At 48.2% G+C, this 25,226-nt stretch overlaps 1 protein-coding gene across 3 annotated transcripts in view; it reads right to left on the bottom strand.

The window, feature by feature from the left end:
* The window catches only part of CEP95 (centrosomal protein 95), a 1,206,983-nt gene that overhangs the window by 126,341 nt on the left and 1,055,416 nt on the right, over positions 1-25,226 (bottom strand). For all 3 annotated transcript variants that reach the window (XM_069655013.1, XM_069655014.1, XM_069655015.1), the window contains one exon: positions 21,743-21,817. In XM_069655013.1, coding sequence (XP_069511114.1) covers positions 21,743-21,817 — 75 coding nt within the window. The remainder of the gene's footprint in view (positions 1-21,742; positions 21,818-25,226) is intronic.

Here is a 25,226-nt window from a genome sequence, read left to right as displayed (position 1 = left end):
CTGGTTCTGTTCAGGATTCAAGACTAGCAAAGTCTTTGGTGACTTTACATGCCCTGGGAGACAGTAGTCAGTCCCAGGGTATGGAGTCTATGTTGGGGAGTCCCTAGGACACCCCTGGGTCACGGCACAGAGGGTGCTGTGTAACCCACATCACAAAAATACATGAGGCCCTATGGAGTAAAAGACCCCATAGCCCATTCAACACAAGGTTTAACCAAGAAAACACACTTCAACATGTTCAAGAGTGAGGGTAAAAGAGTCTCACTCTTGGCAGGAGAAAAAAAGAAACCCCAAAAGTCCAGCAAAGCTGCTGGGGGACTCACTAGGTAGGGAAATTCAGCCTAAACAGAGAATTCTCCCTAACACTCGCCCCCCCCCCAGACTAAGGGACAGGAGGATTTAATCCACTCCTGGATGAACCTCATACCTCTAGTCGATGATATACATCCTAGAGAGTCCATCAGCATTTTGATGGTGACACCCTGACCTGTGCTCAATGGTGAAATCAAACCCTTGCAGGCAGATTGACCATCTCAATAGTTTTGGATTTTCCCCTTTCATTTGCATTAACCATCTCAAGGGTTGGTGGTCAGTCTGAATAACAAAAGTAGAACCATACAAGTATGGCCTAAACTTCTTCAGTGCCCACACAATAGCAAAGCATTCTCTTTCGATAGTTGCCCACCTTGTCTCAGGATCCTTCAGTTTCCTACTGATGAAGCAAATGGGGTGCTCCCTACCCTTCTCATCCAGTTGGCTTAGAACTGCACCTATACCTACATTGGAAGCATCAGTTTGTACAATGAAAGGTTGGTGGTAGTCAGGAGCTCTCAATACTGGAGCTTGGCAAAGAGCTCTCTTCAGTTTTCAAAGGCCTGATTGCACTCCTCATTCCATTTCACCTTTTTAGGGAATTTGGAAGAGGAGATTACATTCAGTGGAGAAGCTATGGTCCCATAGTTCTCAATGAAATTCCTGTAATATCCAGTGAGGCCTAGAAAAGCTCTCACTTGGGTTTGAGTAGTTGGTGTTGTCCAATTTTGCACAGCTTCAATCTTGCTGGGCAAAGGCCTTATTTCTCCACCTCCTACCTCATGTCCAAGGTAGACCACTTTACTTTGACCAATCTGGCACTTACTGGCTTTGATTGTCAAATGGGCCTGTTCCAGAGCCTGCAACACATGTCCTAGGTGGTTCACATGTTCTTCCCAGGAGTGGCTGAAGACTGCAATGTCATCCAAGTATGCCATGCAGAAATCTTCCATCCCAGCCAGAACTTGGTTCACCATCCTTTGGAATGTGGCAGGTGCATTTTTTAGTCCAAAAGGCATGACCTTAAACTGGTACAAGCCAACTGGGGTTGAAAATGCAGTTTTCTCCTTGGCATGGTCTGTCAGGGCTATTTGCCAATAGCCTGACGTCAGGTCAAATGTGCTGAGGTACTTGGCTGCACCAAGTTTATCCACCAACTCATCTGTCCTGGGCAAAGGGTGGGCATCAGTCTTGGTGACTGCATTTAGAGCTCTATAGTCCACACAGAATCTCAAGTCTTTGGATCCTGCCTTTGGTACTAACACAACTGGGCTAGACCATGGACTAGTAGAGGGCTCTATTACCCCGAGATCAAGCATCTTCTTGACCTCTCCTTTGATGTGGGCTCTGATATGTTCTGACATTCTGTATCCTCTGCTTTTGACTGGCAGACAGTCACCAGTGAGAATCTCATGCTGGCCCCAAGGGGTCAAGCCTGGTGACAGTGAGAACAGGGAGGCAAACTGATTTAACATAGATTTGCACTCCTCTCGTTGCTCAGGTGTCAGGTCTGAAGAGAGGTTGACTCCTTAAACTTTTTCATCTAAAGGCACACCTCTGAGGAGATCAGGGAGAGATTCACTCTCTTCTTCCTCTGCAGCTGAAGCTAGAAGCAAGGCTCCTACATCAGGTCTGGAGATGTATGCTTTCAGTCGGTTGGTGTGGAAGACTCTAGGAGCTTCCCTGGGTCTGCCCAGATCCACCAGATAGTTGACCTCTCCAAGTTTTCCCACAACCTTGAAGGGTCCCATCCATTTGTCTTGCAAGGCCCTCTGCCTTGTTGGGAGCATAACTAGAACTAGCTGGTCTTGAGTAAACTCAACCATGTTAGCCTTCTGGTCGTGCCAATGTTTGACCAGGGCTTGACCAGCTTTCAAGTTGTCACTTGCTTCTGCCATCATGTGTGACATTCTCCTCCGGAGACCTATCACATAGTCAGTCACTCTGACTGGCTTGAGGGGAGGAGCACCTTCCAATCCCTCCTTAATCAGGGCCAATGGACCTCTGACTGGATGGCCATAGAGAAGCTCAAAGGGAGAATAACCTACTCCCTCCTGAGGGACTTCTCTATAAGCAAAGAGAAGGCATGGCAGTAGAAGGTCCCACTTTTTCTTAAGGGGTTCTTCTAAAGCACCTATCATGCTCTTCATGGTTCTGTTAAACCTTTCAACCAACCCGTTTGTCTGAGGGTGGTATGCGGTCGAGAACTTGTAGGTAACTCCACAGGTTTTCCACATGGCTTTCATGTAATGGGACATAAAGTTTGACCCCCTGTCAGAGATTACCTCCTTAGGAAACCCAACCCTGGTAAAAATACCGAGGAGGGCCTTAGCCACAGCTGGAGCTGTAACAGTCCTCATAGGAATTGCCTCAGGGTACCTAGTAGCATGGTCTACTACAACAAGTATAAACCTGTTGCCTGAGGAGGTTGGAGGATCAAGGGGACCAACAATGTCAATCCCTACCCTCTCAAATGGGACTCCCACAACTGGGAGAGGCACTAAAGGTGCCACATTCTTGGAACCAACCTTACCAGAAGTCTGGCAGGTATGGCAGCTCTTACAATATCTATCTACTTCAGCCCCCATCTTTGGCCAATAAAAGTAGAGTGAGAGCCTTTCCTTGGTCTTCTTGAAACTCAAGTGACCAGCCAAAGGTATCTCATGGGCTAGTTGTAAGAACTGTTGTCTGTTCTCTTGTGGGACTACAAGGCGTTTGTAGTCTCCAGGTTCAGACTCAGTGGGTTCACTGTAGAAGAGGCCATCTTCCCAGTCCAACCTATACTTCCCAGGCTCTTGCCCATCAGCTTGAGAAGCTGCCTGGTGGCGGAGACCTTCCAGAGTTGGACATTCCCTTTGCCCCTTACGAAAAGCTGCCCTGCTAGGCCCACCTTCTGCCAGTAAAGACTGCAGCTCAGGATGGTCCTCAGGGTCCAGATCTCCAATAAGGTTGGGGCCTCCTTCTAGCTCTTCCTCAGAGTCTAGCTCAACCACACAGGGTTGTACCTCCTTCTCAGCCTCAGCTGGAGGTGGAGTTACAGGTGTAACTTTGGACAACCTAGGGGAAGTCCTTGTTGGAAGCACTGGAGTGCTTGCTGCTGGCTTTTTCCTAGGAGTCTTGGGTTGCCCCTTTGCTCCTGATCTGGTAGTTACTGCAGTAAGTTGCTCCAGTGGGAGAGAAGTGATTTCTGTCATCATCTCCTGAGATAACCCTCTCAGGGTTTTCTCTCTTGCAGGTTTTGTGAGTTCCTGTAACCTTTTGCTAGGAGGTCTGGGGGTATGAGATACAACTCCAAGAGCTTTTAGGTCATTACCCAACAGAACCCTACCTGGCACTTCACATTGTACACTGACAGGTATTTTTACAGCCATATCATTACATTGGATGAGAACTGGTAACTGGGGACACATCTGCACAGGCCCACCAGCTAACTTGGTGAGGCATTTGGGTGCCTTAGCAACATCCTCTGCCTTGAAAAATGATTCATCCACCACAGTTATGCTGGCTCCAGTGTCCCTAATGGCAGGAGTCTCCTGACCATTCACCTGGACACTGTCCTTATAATACTCTTTAGTATTATCTGGGATAGAGTTATAGACATCTAAATTCTGTTGCTCCCACAACCCCAGAGAGACTAAAGAAACACTAGCTGAGACTCCAGTGGGTTCATCAGCTAGTAGTAGAAAGTTTCCACTTGCCATATGTACTTCCTCTTCTGGAGCGAAGGCTAAGGAGGCAAGCTGGACCCCTGAAGGTTTACCCTTACATCTGGGATCTCCTTTCACATGGTCAGTAGCCTTACAAACAAAGCATGAGCCAAAGGCTCGCTGGAATGGAGGCTTGTTCTGACCTCCTTCTGGTCTGGGACCAGAAGGTACACTAGCCTGATTTGGTTTCCCTTGTGGCTTACCCTTAAAGTTTTGTTTGGGGCCCTCTTTGGAATTTGTAGTATTAGAATTCTCTTTGGAGTCCTTTTTAGACTGTTTCTCCCCATCCTTCTGAGCTACCCCAGAATCCTTGTGAGTGGCCCTGTTGGCAACCCACAAGTCAGCAGCCTTAGCTAGCTTCCGGGAATCCAATTCCCTGGAATCAGCCAAGTGTTGTCTGAGCTCAGGAGAGCAGGCATCATAAATAGTCTCCAACATAAACAAATTCTTCATACCTTCATAAGTGTTCACCTTGTAACCCTTAATCCATCCCTCTAAGTTTTTCAAACATTCACTCACCCAGGTAGCCCAAGGGGTACCATCATGCTTTTTGAGGTTCCTAAACCTCTTAAGATACTGGGAAGGGGTCTTCCCAAACCTAGCTATCAAAGCTAGTTTCACACATTCATAGTCCTTCCTATCCTCCTCCCCCATCTCCATTACCACATCAGTTGCAACAGGGGGAAGCCTAGAGAACAACCAGGTGAGTAAGTCATTTCCTGTGATGTTCTGGAGCCCATGATTATATTCAAACAGAGACAACCAATCCAACACATCCAACTTAGGCTCATACATACCAATCAATTCTTTAGGCATCCGGGGTCTTTTAGGACTGGAACTTCTAGAGGAGCCAGAGAGAGAAACATTCTCAACAGATAATTTCTTCATTTCTAAGTCATACTTGAGCTTCATTTCCCTTAGCCTTAGTTCTTTGTCAGTTTGAGCATTAAGCTTCTTATACTCCAATTCTAGTTTCATTTTCTCCAGTTCAAAGTACTGAGGACTAAATGTGGGACCTGGTAAAGGTCCAGTAGGTACAGCAGGTAGAGCAGGCAGAGGCCTAGGGGGGACAGTTACAACAGCCTCACCCTCCTCTTCTGACTCTTCCTCAGAATCATCAACATTTTGCTCCATGTTAACTTCAATACTGTCATCTACAGTTGCTGGAGTGGTAGGTTCCTCTGAACCATCACCCAGACTTTGGTTAGCCAACAATCTTTCAATCAGCTCCATTTTCTTGCCCTTAGTCAGGAGATCCTTATGTTTACAGAGCACTCTTAAACAATCAGCAGTTTTGGCTGCAAGGGACTCTTGACTATAGCTTTCTATAACTGACATGTTAGAGGATTACTTTTACAGTGCTAAGCTTTGTGGTTAGTTGCACTAAGGTATCTAAAGCACAATAAAATGTATACTCAATACAAATCCCACCGCTGTACACCAGTGTTAGGCAGAAACCTGTGCAGTTCCCTTGGGGAACACTGCAAAAGATTTAAGACTACAGGTATAGCGGTAAACCCACTTGGTAGCAGTCTGCACCACCCAGATTTACCTGGTAGCTGTGGCTGAGCAGTCAGACTTCCCTCAAGAAGAGTTAGGCAGTATGCAAAGTATACACAATATGTACTCAGACACAATAGCACAAGCAAACACTGACCAGAGCTTGGTTTCAAAAGTATATAGTTATTTATTTTTAAGAACACATAAGTTGAAAACACTCTAGCAAAGTATAGTAAAAACACTTCAAACACAGTTATAATGAAAGCAGTTTCAACCCTTACTCCTATCTAGTCAACTCTAAGTTAGCATCACATAATTAAAACAGAGGTGAATGCTTAACGTTAGATGACACTCTAGAAGGTTCAAGGAAGGGATAAAAGAGAAACAGAAATGGGTTAAACACACCACTCTAAGGTCCAGAACACTTGCAATAGGCTCAAAGAAGCACAAAGTCACAGGTGAGCAAAAGTCACTAGGCAGGGCCCACTCTTAGAGTAGCCGGAGCGAAAATGTGCCCAAGGTCACACTGTTATTAGGGATTCAAAGTCTTGCAAAGAGTTAGAAAGAGTTTAGAGTGGTTTAGAAAGTTTAGCCAAGGTGTTCCAGGCACTCCCAGGTTCGAAAGCCGGGGGCTAAATCTACCCCGTACAGTCGGTGGCAAGGGAAGCCAGGCGGAACACGGTACCTTAAGCGGAAAGGGTCCTCCAGCGGTGGCAGTTGTTCCAGGCAGTGGCAGCAAGGCTCGACGTCGGTCAGGGGAGAAGAAGTTCTCCCTGAAGAGCAGAAGAAGAAGGTCGTTGCACTGCCCGGGAAGAAACCAGCCGCGGAGTCCTCCGGTTAAAGGGTTGTACCGACTTTCGTGGTTGGGGTAAAAGTGGTGGGGTTCCGGTTGCCGGGGTGCTTGGCACTGGCAAGGCGGCCACGAGATACCTCGAGAAGCGAAAAGAAGGCGAAAACTGGTTGTCCCCACCAGTCAAGGGAAGGAGCCACTCCGTTAAGAGTTCTCCTCGGTCGTCGGGAAAAGTGGTGAGACGGTTCAGCAGGGCTCCACCGGGTGGTGTCGTCGAGGCAGGTCGGCTCAGCTCTTCCCTCGTCGGATTCTTGGTCCTGTGGCGACTTCTGAAGTCCCAGTCCCCAAAGCCCTGCTTTTATGCAGCAAACCCCCATTCACCCAGCCTAGCTGTCACTCAAACATGCTAAGTGGTGAGCCGGCCGGCTCACCACTTGGGCCAATCAGGACGGAGTGCGACTTGAGTTACCAAGGTAACTCAGTCCAGGGTGCCTAAATCCCCCTCCACCCCTCCTAAGTACCCCAGACAGAGTGGCATCACTTTGGAGGGCTTCTGTGGAGAAGCCCGCCAAAAGTGGGACAAAGGGCTCCACTTTGGGTCAGAGTAACAGAGGCGAACGCCAACGCCATTTTAGAATCAAGTTTTGGCAAAAAGTCCCAACCGGAGTTATACTAATAAATATATAACCCGGCGGTATGTTTAAGGCTACCGTAAATAAATAAATAAATGTGTTAGCCTAAAACAATGGGAAATCCCATAGGGAAATATTCGCGGTCGAATATAAAAAGTAGTTTCCACTGCCACCAGCCAAAACTCGATCAGGGGGGACGGAGACGTGCCCCCTCGACTAACAGACCCTGGGGCAATCGAATTGCCCCAGCCAGTACGTCCACAATATGATGGTTTGTACTGGTTCTGTTCAGGATTCAAGACTAGCAAAGTCTTTGGTGACTTTACATGCCCTGGGAGACAGTAGTCAGTCCCAGGGTATGGAGTCTATGTTGGGGAGTCCCTAGGACACCCCTGGGTCACGGCACAGAGGGTGCTGTGTAACCCACATCACAAAAATACATGAGGCCCTATGGAGTAAAAGACCCCATAGCCCATTCAACACAAGGTTTAACCAAGAAAACACACTTCAACATGTTCAAGAGTGAGGGTAAAAGAGTCTCACTCTTGGCAGGAGAAAAAAAGAAACCCCAGAAGTCCAGCAAAGCTGCTGGGGGACTCACTAGGTAGGGAAATTCAGCCTAAACAGAGAATTCTCCCTAACAACCGTGACCTCTTGAGCTGGTTGACGAGCCGGATTAGCAGTGGCAAAGGAGGGAATGCGTAGAGGAACAGGCCCTCCCAGGGGAACGAGAAAGCATCGCCCATGCTCCTCGCCTGGGGAAACCTGCTGGCGAACCTCTGGCACTTGGAGTTCGTCGCCGTCGCGAACAGGTCGATCTGGGGTGTGCCCCACCGTCGGAAGAGGCGATCCACTAGATCCTGCCGTAGTTCCCATTCGTGGCACGAGCGCAGCTCCCTGCTGAGTGAGTCGGCGATGGTGTTTTTTATCCCTGCCAGATGAAACGGAACCAGAAACATCCCTTGGGCGACTGCCCAATGCTACAGGTCCTGCGCCTCCTTGGACAGTGCTGGGGACCTGGTTCCGCCCTGTTTTCTGATGTAAAACATGGTGGTGGTGTTGTCGGTGAAGATCCTCACCACCTTGCCCTTGAGGGACGGAAGGAAGGACCTGAGGGCCCAAAACACTGCACTGAGCTCCAGGACGATGATATGTAAGGATTTATCCGTCGGGAGCCAAAGGCCCCTTGCGTGCAGATTTTCGGTGTGCGCTCCCCACCCTTCCAGGGAGGCATCCGTGGTCACTGTCTCCTGGTGGGCTGGGGTCTGGAAGTCCATGCCCGCCGTCAGAGGCGCGCGGGTGCCCCACCACCGGATCGCTCGTCGGAAACTCTCGTCGAGTGTGATCCTTTCCTCGAAGTCGCCCGTCGTTTGGATCCAGCGCGCGTCCAGGAACTCCTGCAACGGGCGCATCGGGAGCCTGCACATGGGAATGAGGTAGATGCAGGAAGACATCATTCCGAGGAGGGACTTGATGGACCTCACCTTGGCCGCGTCGGCCACCAACATCCGCTGCACCTTGCCCAGGATGGTCCTGGTCCTTTCCTCCGACGGGGAGGCCCGAAGGGACACTGTGTTGAGCCTCGCTCCCAGAAACAGAGTGTCTTGCGCGGGTACCAGGTGGGATTTGGCGTAGTTCACGGAGAATCCCAGGTCCGTGAGAAGTTGGACGGTCCTTGCCGTGTGGACCACGGCGAGCTCCCTTGTCTTGGCTCGGATGAGCCAGTCGTCCAGGTAGGGGTAGACGTGGATCCCTTCGCGGCGCAGCTGAGCCGCCACCGGTGCGAGGCACTTGGTGAACACCCTGGGTGCCGACCGTAGACCGAAGGGGAGGGCTTTGAACTGGTAATGCCGCCCTTGGACCACAAACCTGAGGAATTTTCGGTGCCCCTTCAAGATGGGAATATGGAAGTAGGCATCCTCCAAATCCAACGACGACAGGAAGTCTCCTTCCTCCAGCTGACCCAGGACGTGCTGGAGGGTGACCATCCGGAACTTTTGCGCCTTGATGAACTTGTTCAGACGTCGCAGGTCCAGGATGGGGCGCCATCCCCCCGTCTTCTTCTTCACGAGGAAGTATCTCGAGTAGACTCCGGAGCCCCGAAGCCTCTTTGGGACGAGTTCGATGGCGCCCTTCTTGAGCATCGCCTTCACCTCCAGGAGAAGTTGAGGGACGTGAAGTTCTTTCCTGGCCACGGGGGGGACGCGCGGACACTTTCTTTGAAACTCGAGCGCGTGGCCCCGGGCCAAGGCGTCCAGCACCCAACGGTCGGTGGAGATGGACTCCCACATGCTGACGAAGCTCGCCAGCCGGCCTCCCACCGGGGTGCTTCGGTGGGGGCCCGACCCCCAGGCCGGTTCAATCCTGCTTCGACGAGGCTTTAGCGCCTTGTCCTTGGCGACGACGGCGGGGTCCGCCAGGCTTGCCTCGTCCTCTGTAGGCCTCCTGAGATGACGAGCGGGCCGCTTGACGGTAGGAGGAGAAACCGCCGCCGGAACCTTTGCAGGCGCCCTAGCCTCCGCTGCTCCGAAAGGGCGTCCGTCGTTGTTGCAGAACTCCAAGGGCCCGGGCCGTCTCGGTGTCCGCTTTAATGGCCTGAAGGGAATCGTCCACCGTTTTCCCAAACAGGTTGTTCCCATCGAAGGGCATGTCCAGGACTCTGGTCTGAACGTCTTGACGGAAGTCCGTAGCCTTGAGCCATCCACGCCGCCTAAGGCAAACGCCGTTGCCCAACTGGCGGAACCCAGTGTCGGCGATGTCCGTCGCAACGGTAATGGCGTGGTCCGAAGCCACCTCACCTTCCTGCAGGATCTCCAGGGCCTCTGCCCTCTTGTCGTCCGGCAAGAAGTCCAGCAGGGGAGCCAGTTTGTACCAGAGCTCCCTGTCGTATCGGGCCACGATAGCCAAGGCGTTGGCAGCTTTAATCGTCGTCGCTGCAGACGAGATGACTCTGCGTCCCATAGCGTCCAATTTCTTTCCCTCGCCGTCCGGTGGGGAAGTCGCTTTTTTCCTGGCCGCCGCGGAGACGACGGAGTCCGGGGTAGGCTGCGCCCGGAGGCACAGGGGGCCGTGTCCGGGACCCGGTACTTTTTCTCGTACCGGTCTCTTCTAGCTGGTGTCGTGGACGGGTTCTTGAGGAGGGTGAGGCCCTCATCCCAAATGTCGTCCAATAGAGGCACCGCGAGGACCGTCTTCCTCTTGGCCTCACGCCGCTGATAAAGGAAACCTTCCTTCTTCTCCTCAGGGCAGAGTTGGAAAAGCTCGGATGCCCTGGCGATCATTGAGTGGAACGATCCAATCTCGTCGGGCGGAGAAGCCCTGGTGGGAGGCGACGACGGTACATCCTCGTCGTATACCTCGTCGTCCGTACCCGTCGCTGCCGTGTCAGTCCCCGTATCATCCCCTCGGGTGGACGGGGAGGAGGGCTGGAAGGGGCGCGACGGCTGAAAAGGAGGTGGAGGGTGGATCCTTCTTTTCTTGGTAGGGGGAACACCAGAAGGTCCCGGTTCTGGGTCCCCCGACGGGAGAGGTTCCGTCGGCAACGGTAGTCTCGTCCTTATCTCAGAGCATAAGGACTGTATAGCCAACAAAATGGCCGCCGAGTTGTCTCGCGGCGCTGGCAGAGGGGAATCCGACGGGCGATCAGGGGCCCCGTCGGTACCCTCGACGATGTTGTCGTCACCTGCGTCGGGATCCATCCCGACGGGCTGGTCTTCTTCCACGCCGAGGCCGTGGCTTAAGACCTCGACCAGCTCCTCCTCCGAGGTTGAGGCCGAATCTACGACGACGCCCTTCCCCCCCCTTTTTCTTCCCCACGGGGGATTTCACGGGGGTCCTATCGATGGGCACAAAAGAGGACTCCCTCCGAGGTGGCAGGGAGACTGAGCCCCGAGGTCGCCACCACTGGTGTAGCCTCCACAGGCTGGGCCGCCGCGACAGTTTCGATAGAGGGCTTGGCCGGATGGATTAAGGCCTTCACCACCTTAGGTGCGCTCACCGCCTTATCCTTGAGGGGGGGGCACTGCCTCGCTCCCCCTCCGCCTTCGAGCTCGACCGGGGCCTCTCCAGGAGCTTCGCCGGGTGCTCGGCCTTCCTCTTACCCGACCCAGAGCGTTGGCTCGTGGTTGATGGTGCCGGGGAGGGTGCGCCCTGCCTGACGCCCGTAGAGCCTGACCGTTCGGCGCTCCCGGTGCCAGCGGACTCGCGGTGCTTAGCCTTATGTTGGACCCCCGTCGCCGGGGCGTCCTCAAAGGTCTTAGAAGACCGCTCGGATTTCTTCCTCTTCTTCTCGCCGGACGGGCTCTTCCCTTCTAGCCAGTTGGCGAGACGTTGATGGCGGTCCTTCATGGTCCGCTCCGACATGTTGCCGCAAAACGCACAGTTCTTCTCCACGTGCGTCTTGTCCTCATGTAGGCAGTAAAGACAAAAAGAGTGTTCGTCCTCCTTGAAGACGTTCTGCAGCTGGCATCCAGGGCAGACCCTGAACAGCTTTCCGGGCGTCGAGCTTCCCTTCTCCTGGGCCATGGCCGGGCCTGAGAAACTCCTGGAGTCCTCCAAAAGCGTAGCTCGATGAAATCTTCACCCTTGAGGGGCGCAGACGAATCCGAAACGGGTCCCCGTTGATCGGATGGAGAGTCGGTGGAGCTTGAGGCTCTTTTGACCGAAAAAAACGAAGTTTTTGAGAGAAAACGTGAAAAAATAGCACTAACGCTCGAGAGCAATAGCACGAGGATCCCAACACATGAACGTGCGGTAAAAATCTGAAGATGGCTGCCAGAGGCGGTGCTTAGGTAGAGGGCAGTCATTGGCTGTGGTCAGTATGACGCAGAGACCAGTGATTGGTTATTACTACGAAAGACAGATCAGAAACGAAACTGATACTGGTTTTTTCTTTACCGAGGATTCCCAGCCTGACGACGGGGAATATTCATGAGCATGTGAATCCATGCCAGACCCCATGCTGGAGAATTGTAGAAACCATCCAACCCCCAGCATCACCTACAGTCAAGTCTCGAATTATAGTTACACCAACGGAGGGTAAGGACGGCGTGGAATGTGCTTCCTATCATCCCATATCCCTAATAAACATCGATGCCAAGATCTACGCAAGTGTTTTGGCTCTCCCAAGTCCTACCTCAATTAGTACACCAAGACCAGGTTGGATATCTAAGGGCTCGCAAGACTCTGGATCTGATAGCCTCCATTAATGACAATGAATGTCCTACTCTACTGTTGATTGACGCAGAATAGGCATTTGATAGGGTGGACTGGCCTTTTTTTGCATGTAGTTATGCAATGGTTTGGATCAACAATGGATAACTGGTACTCAGGCATTGTATCGAGACGCCAAAGTAGTGGTTAATGGTATCGCATCAGGGACCTTTGTTTTGACTCGAGGCACGTGCCAAAGTTGCCCCCTGTAGCCCCTTTTGTTTGCCCTAGTTTTAGAACCGCTTGAGCAATCTATTAGTGCAAATATCCAGATAAAAGAGTTAGTTAAGTTTGGCCATGAATAAAAACTTGCATTGTTTGCTGATGGCATAAGTAACTCAATCAACAGTCTCTATCCCAGCCCTCTTCACAACTCTGTCAGAGTATGGTACACTATCAGGGTTTCATGCTAATTAAAAAAAAAACAGTGCTCACTCTGAAGCAAACCTCTGCCCTCTCAGGATATTTGGTGGTGGATTGAGGATTCCAACTACAAACCGAAAGAATTAAGTATTTGGGAGTGGTGATCACAAAAAAAGTTAACAAATGTGTTTTTCTGCTAACTTACTGCCCTTGTGGGAAACCATAAAAGCGGATTTGCAGAGGTGGTCTAAAATAGCGCTTTCCTGGAGCGCTAGATTCACATCTATCAAGATGAATATAGTACCATGGTTATTTATTTTCCAATCGTTCCCAGTGGTAATCCCAGAATAATTTAATGTAGAGGTAAAGCGATTGTTACTAAAGTTCTTGTGGGCAGACCAGAAGCCTCAGATATCATACAAAACATTAATAACCCCCTCCCCCAAGGCTAAGGGGGGTATGCACTACCCAGAATTCTTTGAATATTATAGCGCATCACAATTACACATACTTTCAGATCACCTGTGGGAAAATATGGAAAAGCAGTGGGTGGGTCTTAAAAATGGGCTATTCTCGACAGTACCCCTGGGAGAATGGCTATGGATCTCTTACGGTTGCATGCCTCGTAGAATTTGTGAACACCCAGTACTTGTAGTTTTGCAGCCTCTCTGGCATCCATCACTGAAAATGTAAGGAGTGATAACATGGCCATCTCCACTTAGCTGTATCTGGGCCCCCCATAAAAGATCCGTTAGTCGATCCAATCCGCTCTCAGTCTCAATATGAGGGTGGTCTGGTAAGGACACGGCAGATGTGGAAGAATGGCACGTTTGTGCCAAAAGTTGAATAGAATTAGCGCAGCAGGGCATCAGTTTTCCACTGCTGCAATACGTACAACTGAGGACTGCATTACTGGACCCGCATTGGGGTGAGTCCCTCTGACGATCGCTCACTCCCTTAAAACGCGCTCTGAATGAATGCCATGGCTCCAGAGGGCTAATTGCAAAGTTATACTCTTCCTTGATCAACAGGGGCAATTTACCGACACCAGGCCCACAAACCGGATGGGAGGCAGAGTTGGGCTTACAAGACAGCCGAGAAACCTGGGTAGTGAGACAGAGCGGGGTTGAGCCACTTCGATCTCCATGCAGTGCAAGATGTATAAAGCGAGGTTACTGATGTGATGGCACCTAACCCTGCAAAGATTAGTAAAATTAATTACCCCGTGTTTTTGGGGTGGAGGGGGGATCTTCCTTTTGGTTATCAAAAGTTAAAAGCCATCAGGGTCAAGTCCTACAAATGCAAAGTCTCTTATCAGTTTCATTTCAAGAAATATTCTTATCTTGTAAAGTTCTGCGGTGTATGTAACCTCTGATGTGGCAGTACTTACTTGTTATTAGTTTGACTAATGTTGGTAACAAAATCAATAAAATACCATTAAAAAAATATGCCAATGGACTATTTAAGAAAAAGTTCAGAAATATTTTCAGCTTCCCCATAACCTTTCAATCAGCCCTCAGCACTTCGGCTGATTGTGCGATTCTGACCTACACTTAGTGAGTGAGGTTGAAAAAGATCCCTCACATGAACTCAACTCTTTTTGTTCTGTGGGTCCTGACCAGTGCTTAAGGGTGCCAGTGCAGGGGTCCTCCACCACTAATTGATTTAATTATGTCACACCACTACTTCCCTATAAAGGATAGCAGTGCAGGGGAAGCATACTCTGCCTTTCTTTGGACCTTAAGTGATAAGTGATTTCTACATTCAAGCAGTGATGCCCAGACAGGGAGGAGCAGTGATACCTTCTTTAAACACTTTAGGTGGACTCCTTTGAACCTTACCCATATTTTTAAAAACATGTCAGTCTTTTGTTCATATATGATCTTGCTCTTTCACAGCCTCTGGTGATTTTCCAGGGACAAACAAAGGGGCAGGTCCGGCACGGTTTTCATTGATTCAAGAAGGCTGAAAATGCAGCACCAGGTGACGGCTGCAGCGAAGTAGCCCAAGAGAGAGCTGGTCAGTCCAGCAGGATCAAAGCACAGGTAAGGATCTACAGGAGTCAAGAGTAGCAAGGCTTCACTAGGACTTGACTGCGGTTGGTGCTGATCAGCTGCACGGGCCATCCTGGGGTCAACGTGCTGTTCTTCTTAGTCAAGGACTTAGCTCCAACAGGGATCTAAAGAATGGCTGCAGGAGTGCTCTGTTTAGCCATGGTCTATGTTAGGCAGAAACCTGTGCAGTTCCCTCTGGGACCACTGCAAAAGATGTAAGACTACAGGTGTTTGGCAGTAAACCCACCTGGTAGCAGCCTGTACCACACAGATTCACTTGGTAGCTGTGGCTGAGCAGTCAGACTTCCCTCAAGAAGAGTTAGGCAGTATACAGAGTATTCACAATAGGTCAAAAGAACATAGTAGAACAAGTAAACACTGACCAGGGCTTAGTGTAAAAGAGATATAATTATTTATTTAAAACCACATCTAGAAAAACACACAGGCACTAATAGTATGCAATTCAAAAACACGGATGCAATTCATACACTCCCTTAGAAGAATATTAGACAAGTGTTAAGTAAAGCCCCACTTATTTTCAGAAAGCGGTGAGCGCTTAACGTAGATGGCACTCTAATAATTCGTTTTAAAACTGAGAGAAAAGCAGAGAATAATTTGAAACAGATCCCAACACTTTTTCACGAACACAACAAGAGAGGAAGGCAAAGTAACACCGTGAGTTTAGAGTCAGTAGGCCGGATCCACTTTAAGAGGCTCAAAACGAAATGTGTCCAAGGTCACACGGTTGCAGGGCACAAAAGTCTTGTAACGGTTCAAAAAGGAGTTGGACCAAAGAAAGGGACCAGTTAGGTCAAGGCGGCCAGCCCAGTCCAGAAGGTTAAGGGGTTATTATTACCTTGTAGCAATCTTTAGAAAGGGAGGCCTGGCAGACACGGTAACAAAGTGGTGAGAATACTCCAGCGGGGGCAGTTGTTCCTGGCAGCGGATGCAAGTCGGTGCTTCGTCCGGGGGAAGAGGATCTCGTCAGGGAGGAAGACAGGAGTCCGCTGCACTGCCAGGGAAGAAACCAGCCGCGGAGTTCTCCGTTAAAAGGAACGGCCCTTTTGTTTGCGGTCCAGTGATAAGTGGCTATCCGGTTGCCAGGGTGCTTGGCAAGCCGGTCTGGGGTGCGAAGAGAAGAAGGTAAACTGGTTGTGCCCACCAGTCAGGGGAAGAAGCCTCTCCAGCCAGGAGATCTTCTCTGTCATTGGGAAGTGGTGAGTCGGTTCCGCAGGGCTCCACCGGTGGTGTCGTCGTGGTAGGTCGGCTCAGCTTCTCCCTCGTCGGATTCTCAGGTCCTGTGGCGACTTCTGAAGTTCCAGTCCCCAAAGCCCTGCTTTTATGCAGCACACCCCCATTCACTCAGCCTAGCTGTCAATCAAACATGCTAAGTGGTGAGCCGGGGCCAATCACACAAGAGTGCAACTTGAGTTACCAAGGTAACTCAGTCCAGGGTGCCTAAACTCCCGCCCACACTCCCTGTGGTACCCAGACAGAGTAGCGCCACTTTTGGAGGCTTCTGTGGAGAAGCCCGCCAAAAGGTGGAACAAAGGGCTCGACCTCGGTTGGAGTCACAGAAGAGAACATAAACGCCATTTTAGAATACCAACCGGCGATTTAATATTAAATAAATAAACCGGCGGTATGTTCGAGGCTATGAGAATTAAATAATTAAAGTTGGTAGCCTCGAACAATGGGAAAATCCCATAGGAATATATTTGCGGTCGGATATAAAAAGTAGTATCCACTGCCACCAGCCAAAACTCGATCAGGGGGGACGGAGACGTGCCCCCTCGACTAACAGACCCTGGGGCAATCGAATTGCCCCGACCAGTACGTCCACAATATGATGGTTTGTACTGGTTTCTGTTAATAATTTGGGACTAGTAAAGCCAATGGTGACTTTACATGCCCTGGGAGACAGTAGTCAGTCCCAGGGTATGGAGTCTATGGTGGGGTGTCACTATGATACTCCTGTGTTACTGCACGGAGGGTGCTCTGTAACACACACAGAAAAAAAACACGAGACCATATGGAGTAAAGGACCCCATAGCCCATAAAACACAGTAGTCAAAGGAACACCATAAATCATGTCCAAGAGTGGGAGAAAGAGAGTCTCACTCTTGGCAGGAGAAAAAAACAAACTCCAGAAATCCAGCAAAGCTGCTGGGGGACTCACTAGGTTAGGAAATTCCCTAACAGTCTAGACGCAAAGCTTGCCCAGGTCCACCAATGGTAAGGATCTGCACCATTCAAAACGGTAGCAGCTATCCAATCATGGACAGTCACTGGCCAACCCATCTGCTGTAAGGAAGACATAGTATCACAAGTATGACACTGATACAAGGAGGTACAATTTTTAAAAGCTTTATTCAATTTTCGGTGTTTGGAAAAACTCCTGCTTTGCCCTATAGCTATGATGGGAGTAGTCTCTACCATAAGAATAATACATAAAACCTTCCTAGTAGAGTCCGTCAAATCAAAATGTCCTATACTAACAAAACCGAATGCCTGCCCTGTCACTTATACAAAAAGTGTGTAAAAGGGAATATGTATGCAAAAGAAAATCAGTCAGACTATAAAGAATCAATGTGGCTGAGTCAGCTCTCCTCCCCACTTTAGACAGCACAGAGTAAGGCGGTCCCCGTAGACAGGATGACACACCCTGGCACAGTTTCTCAAAACAAAGGTAGTTCAACTTGGATTGAGACCCAGCCTAGCCTTACACATTAAAGTATCTCGTTCCAGCTTTCAAAACACAGTTCAACAAAAAGTTCACTTGGGTCTCTCTCAGTCGGGCTTTGACCTTTCAAACACAGCACTTGCAGGGGCTCCCTTCCCCAAGCTTAATTCACTTTCTTTACGGGTTCACTTTCCCTAATTTATCACACTTCCGGTCTCCTTTAAATCGGGCTCAGACCTTTTCCTGATGTCGAAGACTTTCAAATGTGCAATGCTTTTACTATAAATCTCTCCAGTACCACTTCAACTTTCCCTTCAGCTCACACTTGTGTTATTGGCCCGTGTCTTTGAGTAGTTCAGTATCATAAGCACAAAAGTTCAACATTCACCTTTTTACTTCCCTCTTTTGCCAGGGTTAATTTTGCTCATTACGCTTTTTAGGGTTAATTCACTTTACCGCTTGATAACAAAAATATTTCAGCTTTCACAGAGACTTTCGAATGGGCTACTTCCTTTTTGCCGGACCACTCCGCTACTCTGTATTGCTGGTTTCACAGTTATCAGTAATTTAAAGTTCTCCACAGGTCTGTCTTCCTTTGCATCTCATCCACACGCGTGCAGCCTTCAATTGTGCGATATACTGTTGCTTCAATCCTTCCTTAACACACACCAGTCTTTCATGTCACTTGGCAACTCACCGGTTGTGTGCATTCCTTTTTTGTATTTGCTGTTTTAATTCACAAGTCAAGGTTAATGCCACAGACTTCCCCTCACCAACTCTGGCCCTGCTTTGGTTATGGTTTCTCTGGCGGATACAGATTATGCTAACCGCAGTTCTCTTTAAGGTGATGTGTGCAGTTGTAACACTACAAGAAATTCACAAAGAGGAACATAGTCTGGCACTACTGATAATCTTATTGACTAATCAGGCTCCTCATAAGAATGAGTAAAAGAACAATGACAGTAAAGCAGGGTTTATCAACACCCAAAAAGCCAAAACAAAGCAAAAAGAAAAAGGTGTCCCATAGACGTGTATAGGAGAAAAGCAGCAAAAGGAAAATCTTTACTAGGAGGTGGGTAGGGGGATGGGTCAGAGACCTGTCACAGGAGAAGATTCAGTGGGTTCAACCCCCCTTCCTCGACCCCCCCAAACGGTGACAGCATCTTGCCAGTTTGAGTCTGCTCGAAGGCTGCCTAAAAAGGCTTGTGCATCTTACAGCAGGCGGTGGAATGAGACAGAACAGCACCATTGTGGGTGCTGTGAGAAAGGGCTCCAACAGTAAAAAGCCTGAAGTCCAACTTCTGACAGTACCTTGAACCAGAAGATCATGAACAGATGAGATGAGATGGTCCCTCTTCAAGCTGGGCATACCCCATGAAATAGGGACTATCAATCTTGAATTATGGTATATCTTAAAATGGAACATGGATTTCAAAACATCTGAGTATTGCTCTTGATTGAGCCAATTGCAAACAGATAATCTCACAAATATTTATTGTAAAATTGAAAGCAGTCAACATGTGTTTCAACCATTAGAGGTCTTCTTCAGGACAAAGGAACTTGTAGCTGAAGAATTCCATATGCAAGCATCTACCAGTTGCACCTATTTAGACTGATAATAAAACTTAGGTGAGTACGAAATCAAGGACAACCTTTTTTAGCGTTCCAAAATTCTGACTGGATGAAGCAGACAACATAAAATATGAAAATTCATTATGACCCAATTAAAACAGTTTGATTAAGACCAGTGTTCCAAATTGAGAAAGCGGAGTTCCACATGTTAGTTTAACACGAACAGACCAGAACTGCTTTCTTACTGGACACAACTGTCAAGTCACCTCTGTACCTGCAACCCCCAACAATGCAACCTATGGTCAGACCAGTCATCCCTAAAGGCCTAGTCTTATCTGAGTCGGTGTGCTTGGTCTGGGTTCAAGGAGCCTAGTTGCTTTCTTTTGTTGTCTTCTGGACCCATTAAATCCAACAGTGCGTAAAGTCCTTAATGCAGCTAACCTTGCCCTACCTTAAGTGGTGCAACCTGGGTATAGGAATCTGGTTTTGGGCGTCTCAGAAAATCTCTCATGAAAAGCCTGTAAGTACCATTGTAACCACACTAAACTATTGTACTGAACCCATTAAAGCCTATGCGAGAACTATTATGATTCTTAATCGCCTGCTAAGTACCCAACACTTCTTAGTGTGGTGGAGTAAGGAGTCGTAAAGGAGGGGTGGCATGTTTCAACAACACTTTATTTTAGAAATAAAGAAAATAACCTCTCTCTCCCTATTTCTAAAGGGTTATATCCTACCTAAACAAATATCACCTTGGGTGCTCGTTGTCAGGATGTTTGTCCAAAAACCGACTGTAACCCTCCCACTAATATACAAAAGGGTTCAGCAAACAGTTCAGCATCCAAATGAAACTAATACCAGGAGAATGTCTCCCTTCCCCTTGTAAACAGGCTCAGTCTTCAGCTTTTTTTCCACCCAATCCTTTGCTCTAGCTTGTGATTCAACAACAAAGGTCCGGTCAGGAGAATGACTCCCTTCTCCCGACGGTGAGACATTGTTACATCAACAGGTATTTTTTTCCCCATTTCTTTTTGTGAAGGTTTTCGGCTGACAAAAAAAAAATCTACAAATCTGGGGGGATGAGGGGGAAGTGGACATAAGGGGTAGGGTGGTGTGGGTAATCGGTACTAGATAATAGTGAAGGAGGGCTTGGGGGTGAAGCCCCCAAAATATATAAAAATGTGATTATTTTTTCAGCCGAACATTTTCAGCCAAAAAATCAGCGAAAAAATACCTGGCGATGTAAGAACATAGAACCCTCTTTGCCCAGCCTGGAGGGCAAGTCATCAAACGTCTCTTTACTTCTTCCCAACAGTTTCTGAAAGCCTGCTTTACAATTCCAGCAATTCTTCCCTCTCTGATGACGTTATGAAGGTTACATCCAGACAGCTCTTGTTGTCTAATGCACTCTTTAATCTTGCTTGGATTATCACTGTGACTAGGGAGATTCCTCCTGATGCACTCTTGATTTTCGGTTCTCTGGGTATCACTACTGTGTCAAGGGAGATTACTCCCAAGGCTTTCCTGACTCTAGAGCTGCCCCAGACTCATACTGGGTCTCCCGCTGTTCCCATTACCCGTAACGTGTCAGGCCTGCATCGCCGGTTTTTCCTGGGGCAATGGGCGAATTTGTGTTGCTTCAGCGTTTTTTGTGCTCCACTCCCTGCTTCGCCCTTGCGGCTCCATGGCGAGTTGGCCCACGTAGCTCTGGCGCAGTTGCAGGACCTCACAGTCCACCTCCACAAGGTCACACCCTCACTGGCTTCTTCGTGCTCCTTCCAATGGTCAGGAATTTGGCTTCCACTGCAGTGCTCTGCTGACTGTCCTTGGATGTCCCTGCCACCGGCGATCAGCGTTCGTGCAGCTTTGTGTTCCCAGGTTCGAACTTCCCAGGCTGGGCTGGCTCCACGCGGCTGCTCTCACAATTATACAGTCCTATAGCTGGATCCTCCCCAGCATAAAGTCACTTTTTGTGAAACAATCCTTAAACCTCCTTGGGGTAAACTGTTCTCAGTCCCATAGTAAGGACGCCTGATATTATTCTGCAGGTTTCTTTTCCTCTTCTTCGTCTGGGTTATTTTACTTTGTGGTTCAAAGACTGAAGAGACATTACCATAACAGACAGTTTTATCAGGGATTTCTGAAAGGGACTTTGTCCAAAGGGGAAACGGATTAGGGAGTTCCCTCATGGAACGTGAGTCCTTATCCCCAGGAGGGGAATCTCTCCCTGTGAGGTCCCGCTTTCTGCCACTCCCATGGGGACTATTGGGTAGCAGCCTCACATCCCTAAACCAACAGGGAAGGCCCCCCTGTGTAGGAATTATGTGATCCTCTGCATCGTCACATTAGTTAACAGACTTAGGATGGACAATCATACAGAGTATGTGGTTGGACTTCTTAAAAGTACGTGTGTCCTGTGTTGGTGTGCCTTATACAGTTATAAGGCTTGTAATAGCTTCTGGTTACCCCTCTTTAGATTATATAGTAAGTCACTATTTTGAATTGTGTGAATAACTTTTGATCTGAAGTGTGGCTGGGATCCCAAGTGGATACTAGTGTTGTGTAACTATTATATTGCAGTACTTAACTTCTAGCTTTAATGAGCCTATAACACTGGTCATGTTATAATACACATTTTTCTGTTATGCTTAACTGTACATACAATCTATTGCTTGACAACCATTGTGTAATTGATCTGTACTTTCACACTGTCTTCCCTCCTTATTCTATGTTAGTGCTCAGTAACGTTACCAATGAGTGTTTGGTTAAACTTAGCAGAAACTGTGCATGTCCACTAAGATTAGCAGTCAGAAACTTATAGCAATAGTGGCTCTGATACACCCTCTGACCAGAAACCATTTTCACTGAAAACAAAACGCAAAAATACTGTTGGCAACAGCACTATATTTTGTACATACCAGTCTTTGATTGTGTCCCTGTTCCTTTCGGATAATTTCGACAAGCAGATCATGTTTCTTCTGTGCCACTTCTACCTTTAAAACAAAAAAAAGTGAAAAACCGATGTGAGCAAACCAATGACAGTCTGACAAGTATTTCTTCTTAATTGTAACAAATATTATTCTGAATGCAGAATCTTTAAAGTAACCTATGACCAGTAGTCCAAGTCTTGTTCATGACACAAGATTGGCTTTATTTTCTTTACCATTGTTTACAAGTACTACTTTAACGGCCAGATATAACAATACCCTCTATCCCAGACAATGTTCTAAGCAAACAGAGGATATAATTGTGAGACTAACCCTCATCCTACACTTCGGGTACGAGACGCTTAGTATTTTGACTGTCCCTTACCTGGAACCAGATCTGCTTAATAGAGCCTCATTTAAGGCTGCATTAGGGATGAACATAATGATTGTGCACTTAGTCTGTCATGGCAGGGTGCCTGAAGATGCAGTTTCTCTGGGCTGTTCTCCTTTCTCAATTGGCTGTGGGCTTTGCTAGCGGCCTTTGTTTGACTGTAGTAGGGAAAAGACTGCTGTATGTCTCCCCACACCAACCCCCTGCTTCAGATGGCAAGGGCTACAGTAACCAATGCAAGATAGGGCTTGTTTATGACTGGTGTCTGAATTCAAGTCAGAGTCTACACCTTCGAGAAACTGTGAAGAAACTTGCAAAAGTTTAATGTGGCAGCCCTCAGTGATTTGGTGTCTGTCAAGTACTTGGAAAACTGCAACCTTGTGGTTTGAAGGGTGTGATGAATCAAGGGAATCCATCCCTTCTCCGCAGAAAGGCGAGCTTACTACGCAATATCCTACCTAGGGGACAGAGTAAGCTTAATCCTATAGGGGGTGACCCCCCATCTGGAGGTGGGGGGTAAGGGGGAGAGGACTGCCGAAGCAGGTATTCCCCTTCACCTCTCCTCACTGCAAAGAGCAAAGCATGCGTTGGGGAGTTCCAAGTGCCAGATGGAATTACCAATAAACAATCTCACACCCAATAAACTGGACAGACTCAAAGAATATGGTCAAGTACTACTTTATTAACAGCTCAAATGAAGTAGGGAAACTGGTGAACAGATTGCAGCTCACACACTCATCTACATTTCGATTATACAAAGGCTTCATACTTCGCTGTACGTCAGCTATAACCTCATCCTACGTGCCAAACAGTAAAACCCTATCAAAAGGAGGGATTGGTTACGGGAACGTATATACTCGTAATTTGTTTAGGTATAACATAATTGGCTGCTCCCTATCAGGTAGGCACGTCTTGAACTACCTCTTTCTATGTATGATAAAGATTAATAGCAGAATAACAGCAACGGATTGGCTTCTGCAACAATGTATGACACAATGCTTCATAGGCCCTCATGATTGGTTGGCATTCTCTCCCAACCTTGGACATCCGTCTTGTTACTAGCACGTGAACACAACGAAACCCAGGCGTGGGGAACAATGTCAGACCACTGGCCACACTTTGGTAAATTAGCCTACCAGCACTCATCTGTTAGGGCCCAATCCAAGGCTACTTCTCTTTCTCTCTAGTTAACCTTGCTGACTGTTCTCTTCCTTGGGACTTTTAAGGGAGTGTAGGTGCATCGCTACCTTCAATTGGAGCTTAACAAATAGGCCTTCTTGTTTTCGAGTCTTGCACAACGTGTGAGGAGACTATGATTTTGTCAATTTCAACCTTTTATTTAGTGCTATTTGATTCAATTAAGCTGGGTGCTATTACTCCTCTTGGCCTATGGAGACTTGGTTGCTCGGTCTTGAAGAGGGATGGGGAAGCTTACCACGCCCCCCACCCTCCTACGAAACTCATGGCAAGGAAGAAGGCCAGGAAACACTGCAATCACCCATTCTATTTCGGAAGGATTCCCAATGGTCATATGATTGACAAGTATGTCGAGAGACACCCCCTCAGCCAGCCATACCTCCCCAACCAGCCCTACAGACCAGGTGCGTTATGGATTTACCGCGGCGTGGAAGAACCATAGGCCATGATCAAAGACATCTCTATTGACAGCTTGGACTAAGCACCAAGAAGCCATGTTGCTGACGTTGTTAGAGACACCACGACATAGCAGCATTAGACATGAAGCACACGTGCCATCTGCACTTTGGGACTTAAATACACACTCAAACATATGAAGAACACGAGCAAACAGTTCTACAGAGGACCAACAGACATACATACATACGGTCATTGTTTTTATTATTTTTGCCATTATCCAAACGCAGCAGCGCAGAACCGCAAGAGACAAGAGAGCATGAGCAAGGCTTGCAGATGCTTATACGCACATGACTATGGAACTGCAGGAGCACCTATGGCACCTGACATTCTTTGCTATAACTGCTTGCTTAGGCCTACTGTTGAACAGAATTGTATTTATGCTTCCTTGTTAAGAATTGCATTTGGCCTGCCGTAGACAACTGAGACTTGCCCCACTGTTGAATACTGCATTTACTTTAAGGATTTCACTCAAACCAACTGTTGAAAATAACATCTATTCCCATTGGTGATGATTGCATCTGGCACTTTAGTAGCCACAACGCGAGTAGCCAACCCACTATCAGTGTCCAATATTGCACTGTAACAACTGATTACTCAGCAAAGCGCCTCCACCAGCCATATACAGCCATGCTAGGCTGGTTAATCATCACCATGTTCCCATTCTGCATTATTCAGAATAGCACAGGAAGTTATAAAAATGGACTAGCCAAACATGCCTGCCCCCGGCACCACCCCATCCCCTGCTCCAACCCCTTCTTGCCTTCCATGCTCTCTTTACCGACCACCACAGAGCAGTCCCATCCCATTAGCTCCAGCAACATCACCCATAGCACGGAACCCCCACCCTCATAATGGAGTACCCACGGACTCATGACCTCTCAGAGAAACTCTACACCCATCCCATCCCATCATGGGTAAGACCAGACGCCACCGACTAAGATCACGTACCATGCATCGTTCTCACTGTCTCACACTAGTCACTAAAACTCCCAGAAAGCCACCGCCTAAAATCCACCCATGTTTCGACAAGTCCAAAACAGATACCAATAAAACTCCCATCATACCGCCTCTAAAAATCCCCATGACTGCAGCCACTCCCATCCAGGAACCCCCCACTAGCCCCCAATGCTCCCTCATTAACGCACAATCTCTAGGAGCTCACGCCATTGAAATACATGATCTCATCTCCGAACAACAATTGGATATCCTAGTAGTCACAGAATCCTCGCTTCACCAGGCCTTGGGCCTGTTGTTGTCCCTCGCCATTCCACCTGACTATACCATCCTCAGGACTGAAAGATCCCAGGCCCATGGTGGCGGTGTAGCTATTATAGCCAAGACAACACTACAATTAAGAGCTTGCCCCATTGAATCCATAGCAGGATATGAATTACTGCTAGCCAAATTTGCCACCAATGAAAAAACTAC

Source organism: Ambystoma mexicanum, chromosome 3q, assembly GCF_040938575.1.
Source record: "Ambystoma mexicanum isolate Mex_15411 chromosome 3q, UKY_AmexF1_1, whole genome shotgun sequence".
Classification (NCBI taxonomy): domain Eukaryota; kingdom Metazoa; phylum Chordata; class Amphibia; order Caudata; family Ambystomatidae; genus Ambystoma; species Ambystoma mexicanum.
Note: the sequence above shows the minus strand (reverse complement) of the source record. Positions and strands in the feature narration are given on the sequence as shown.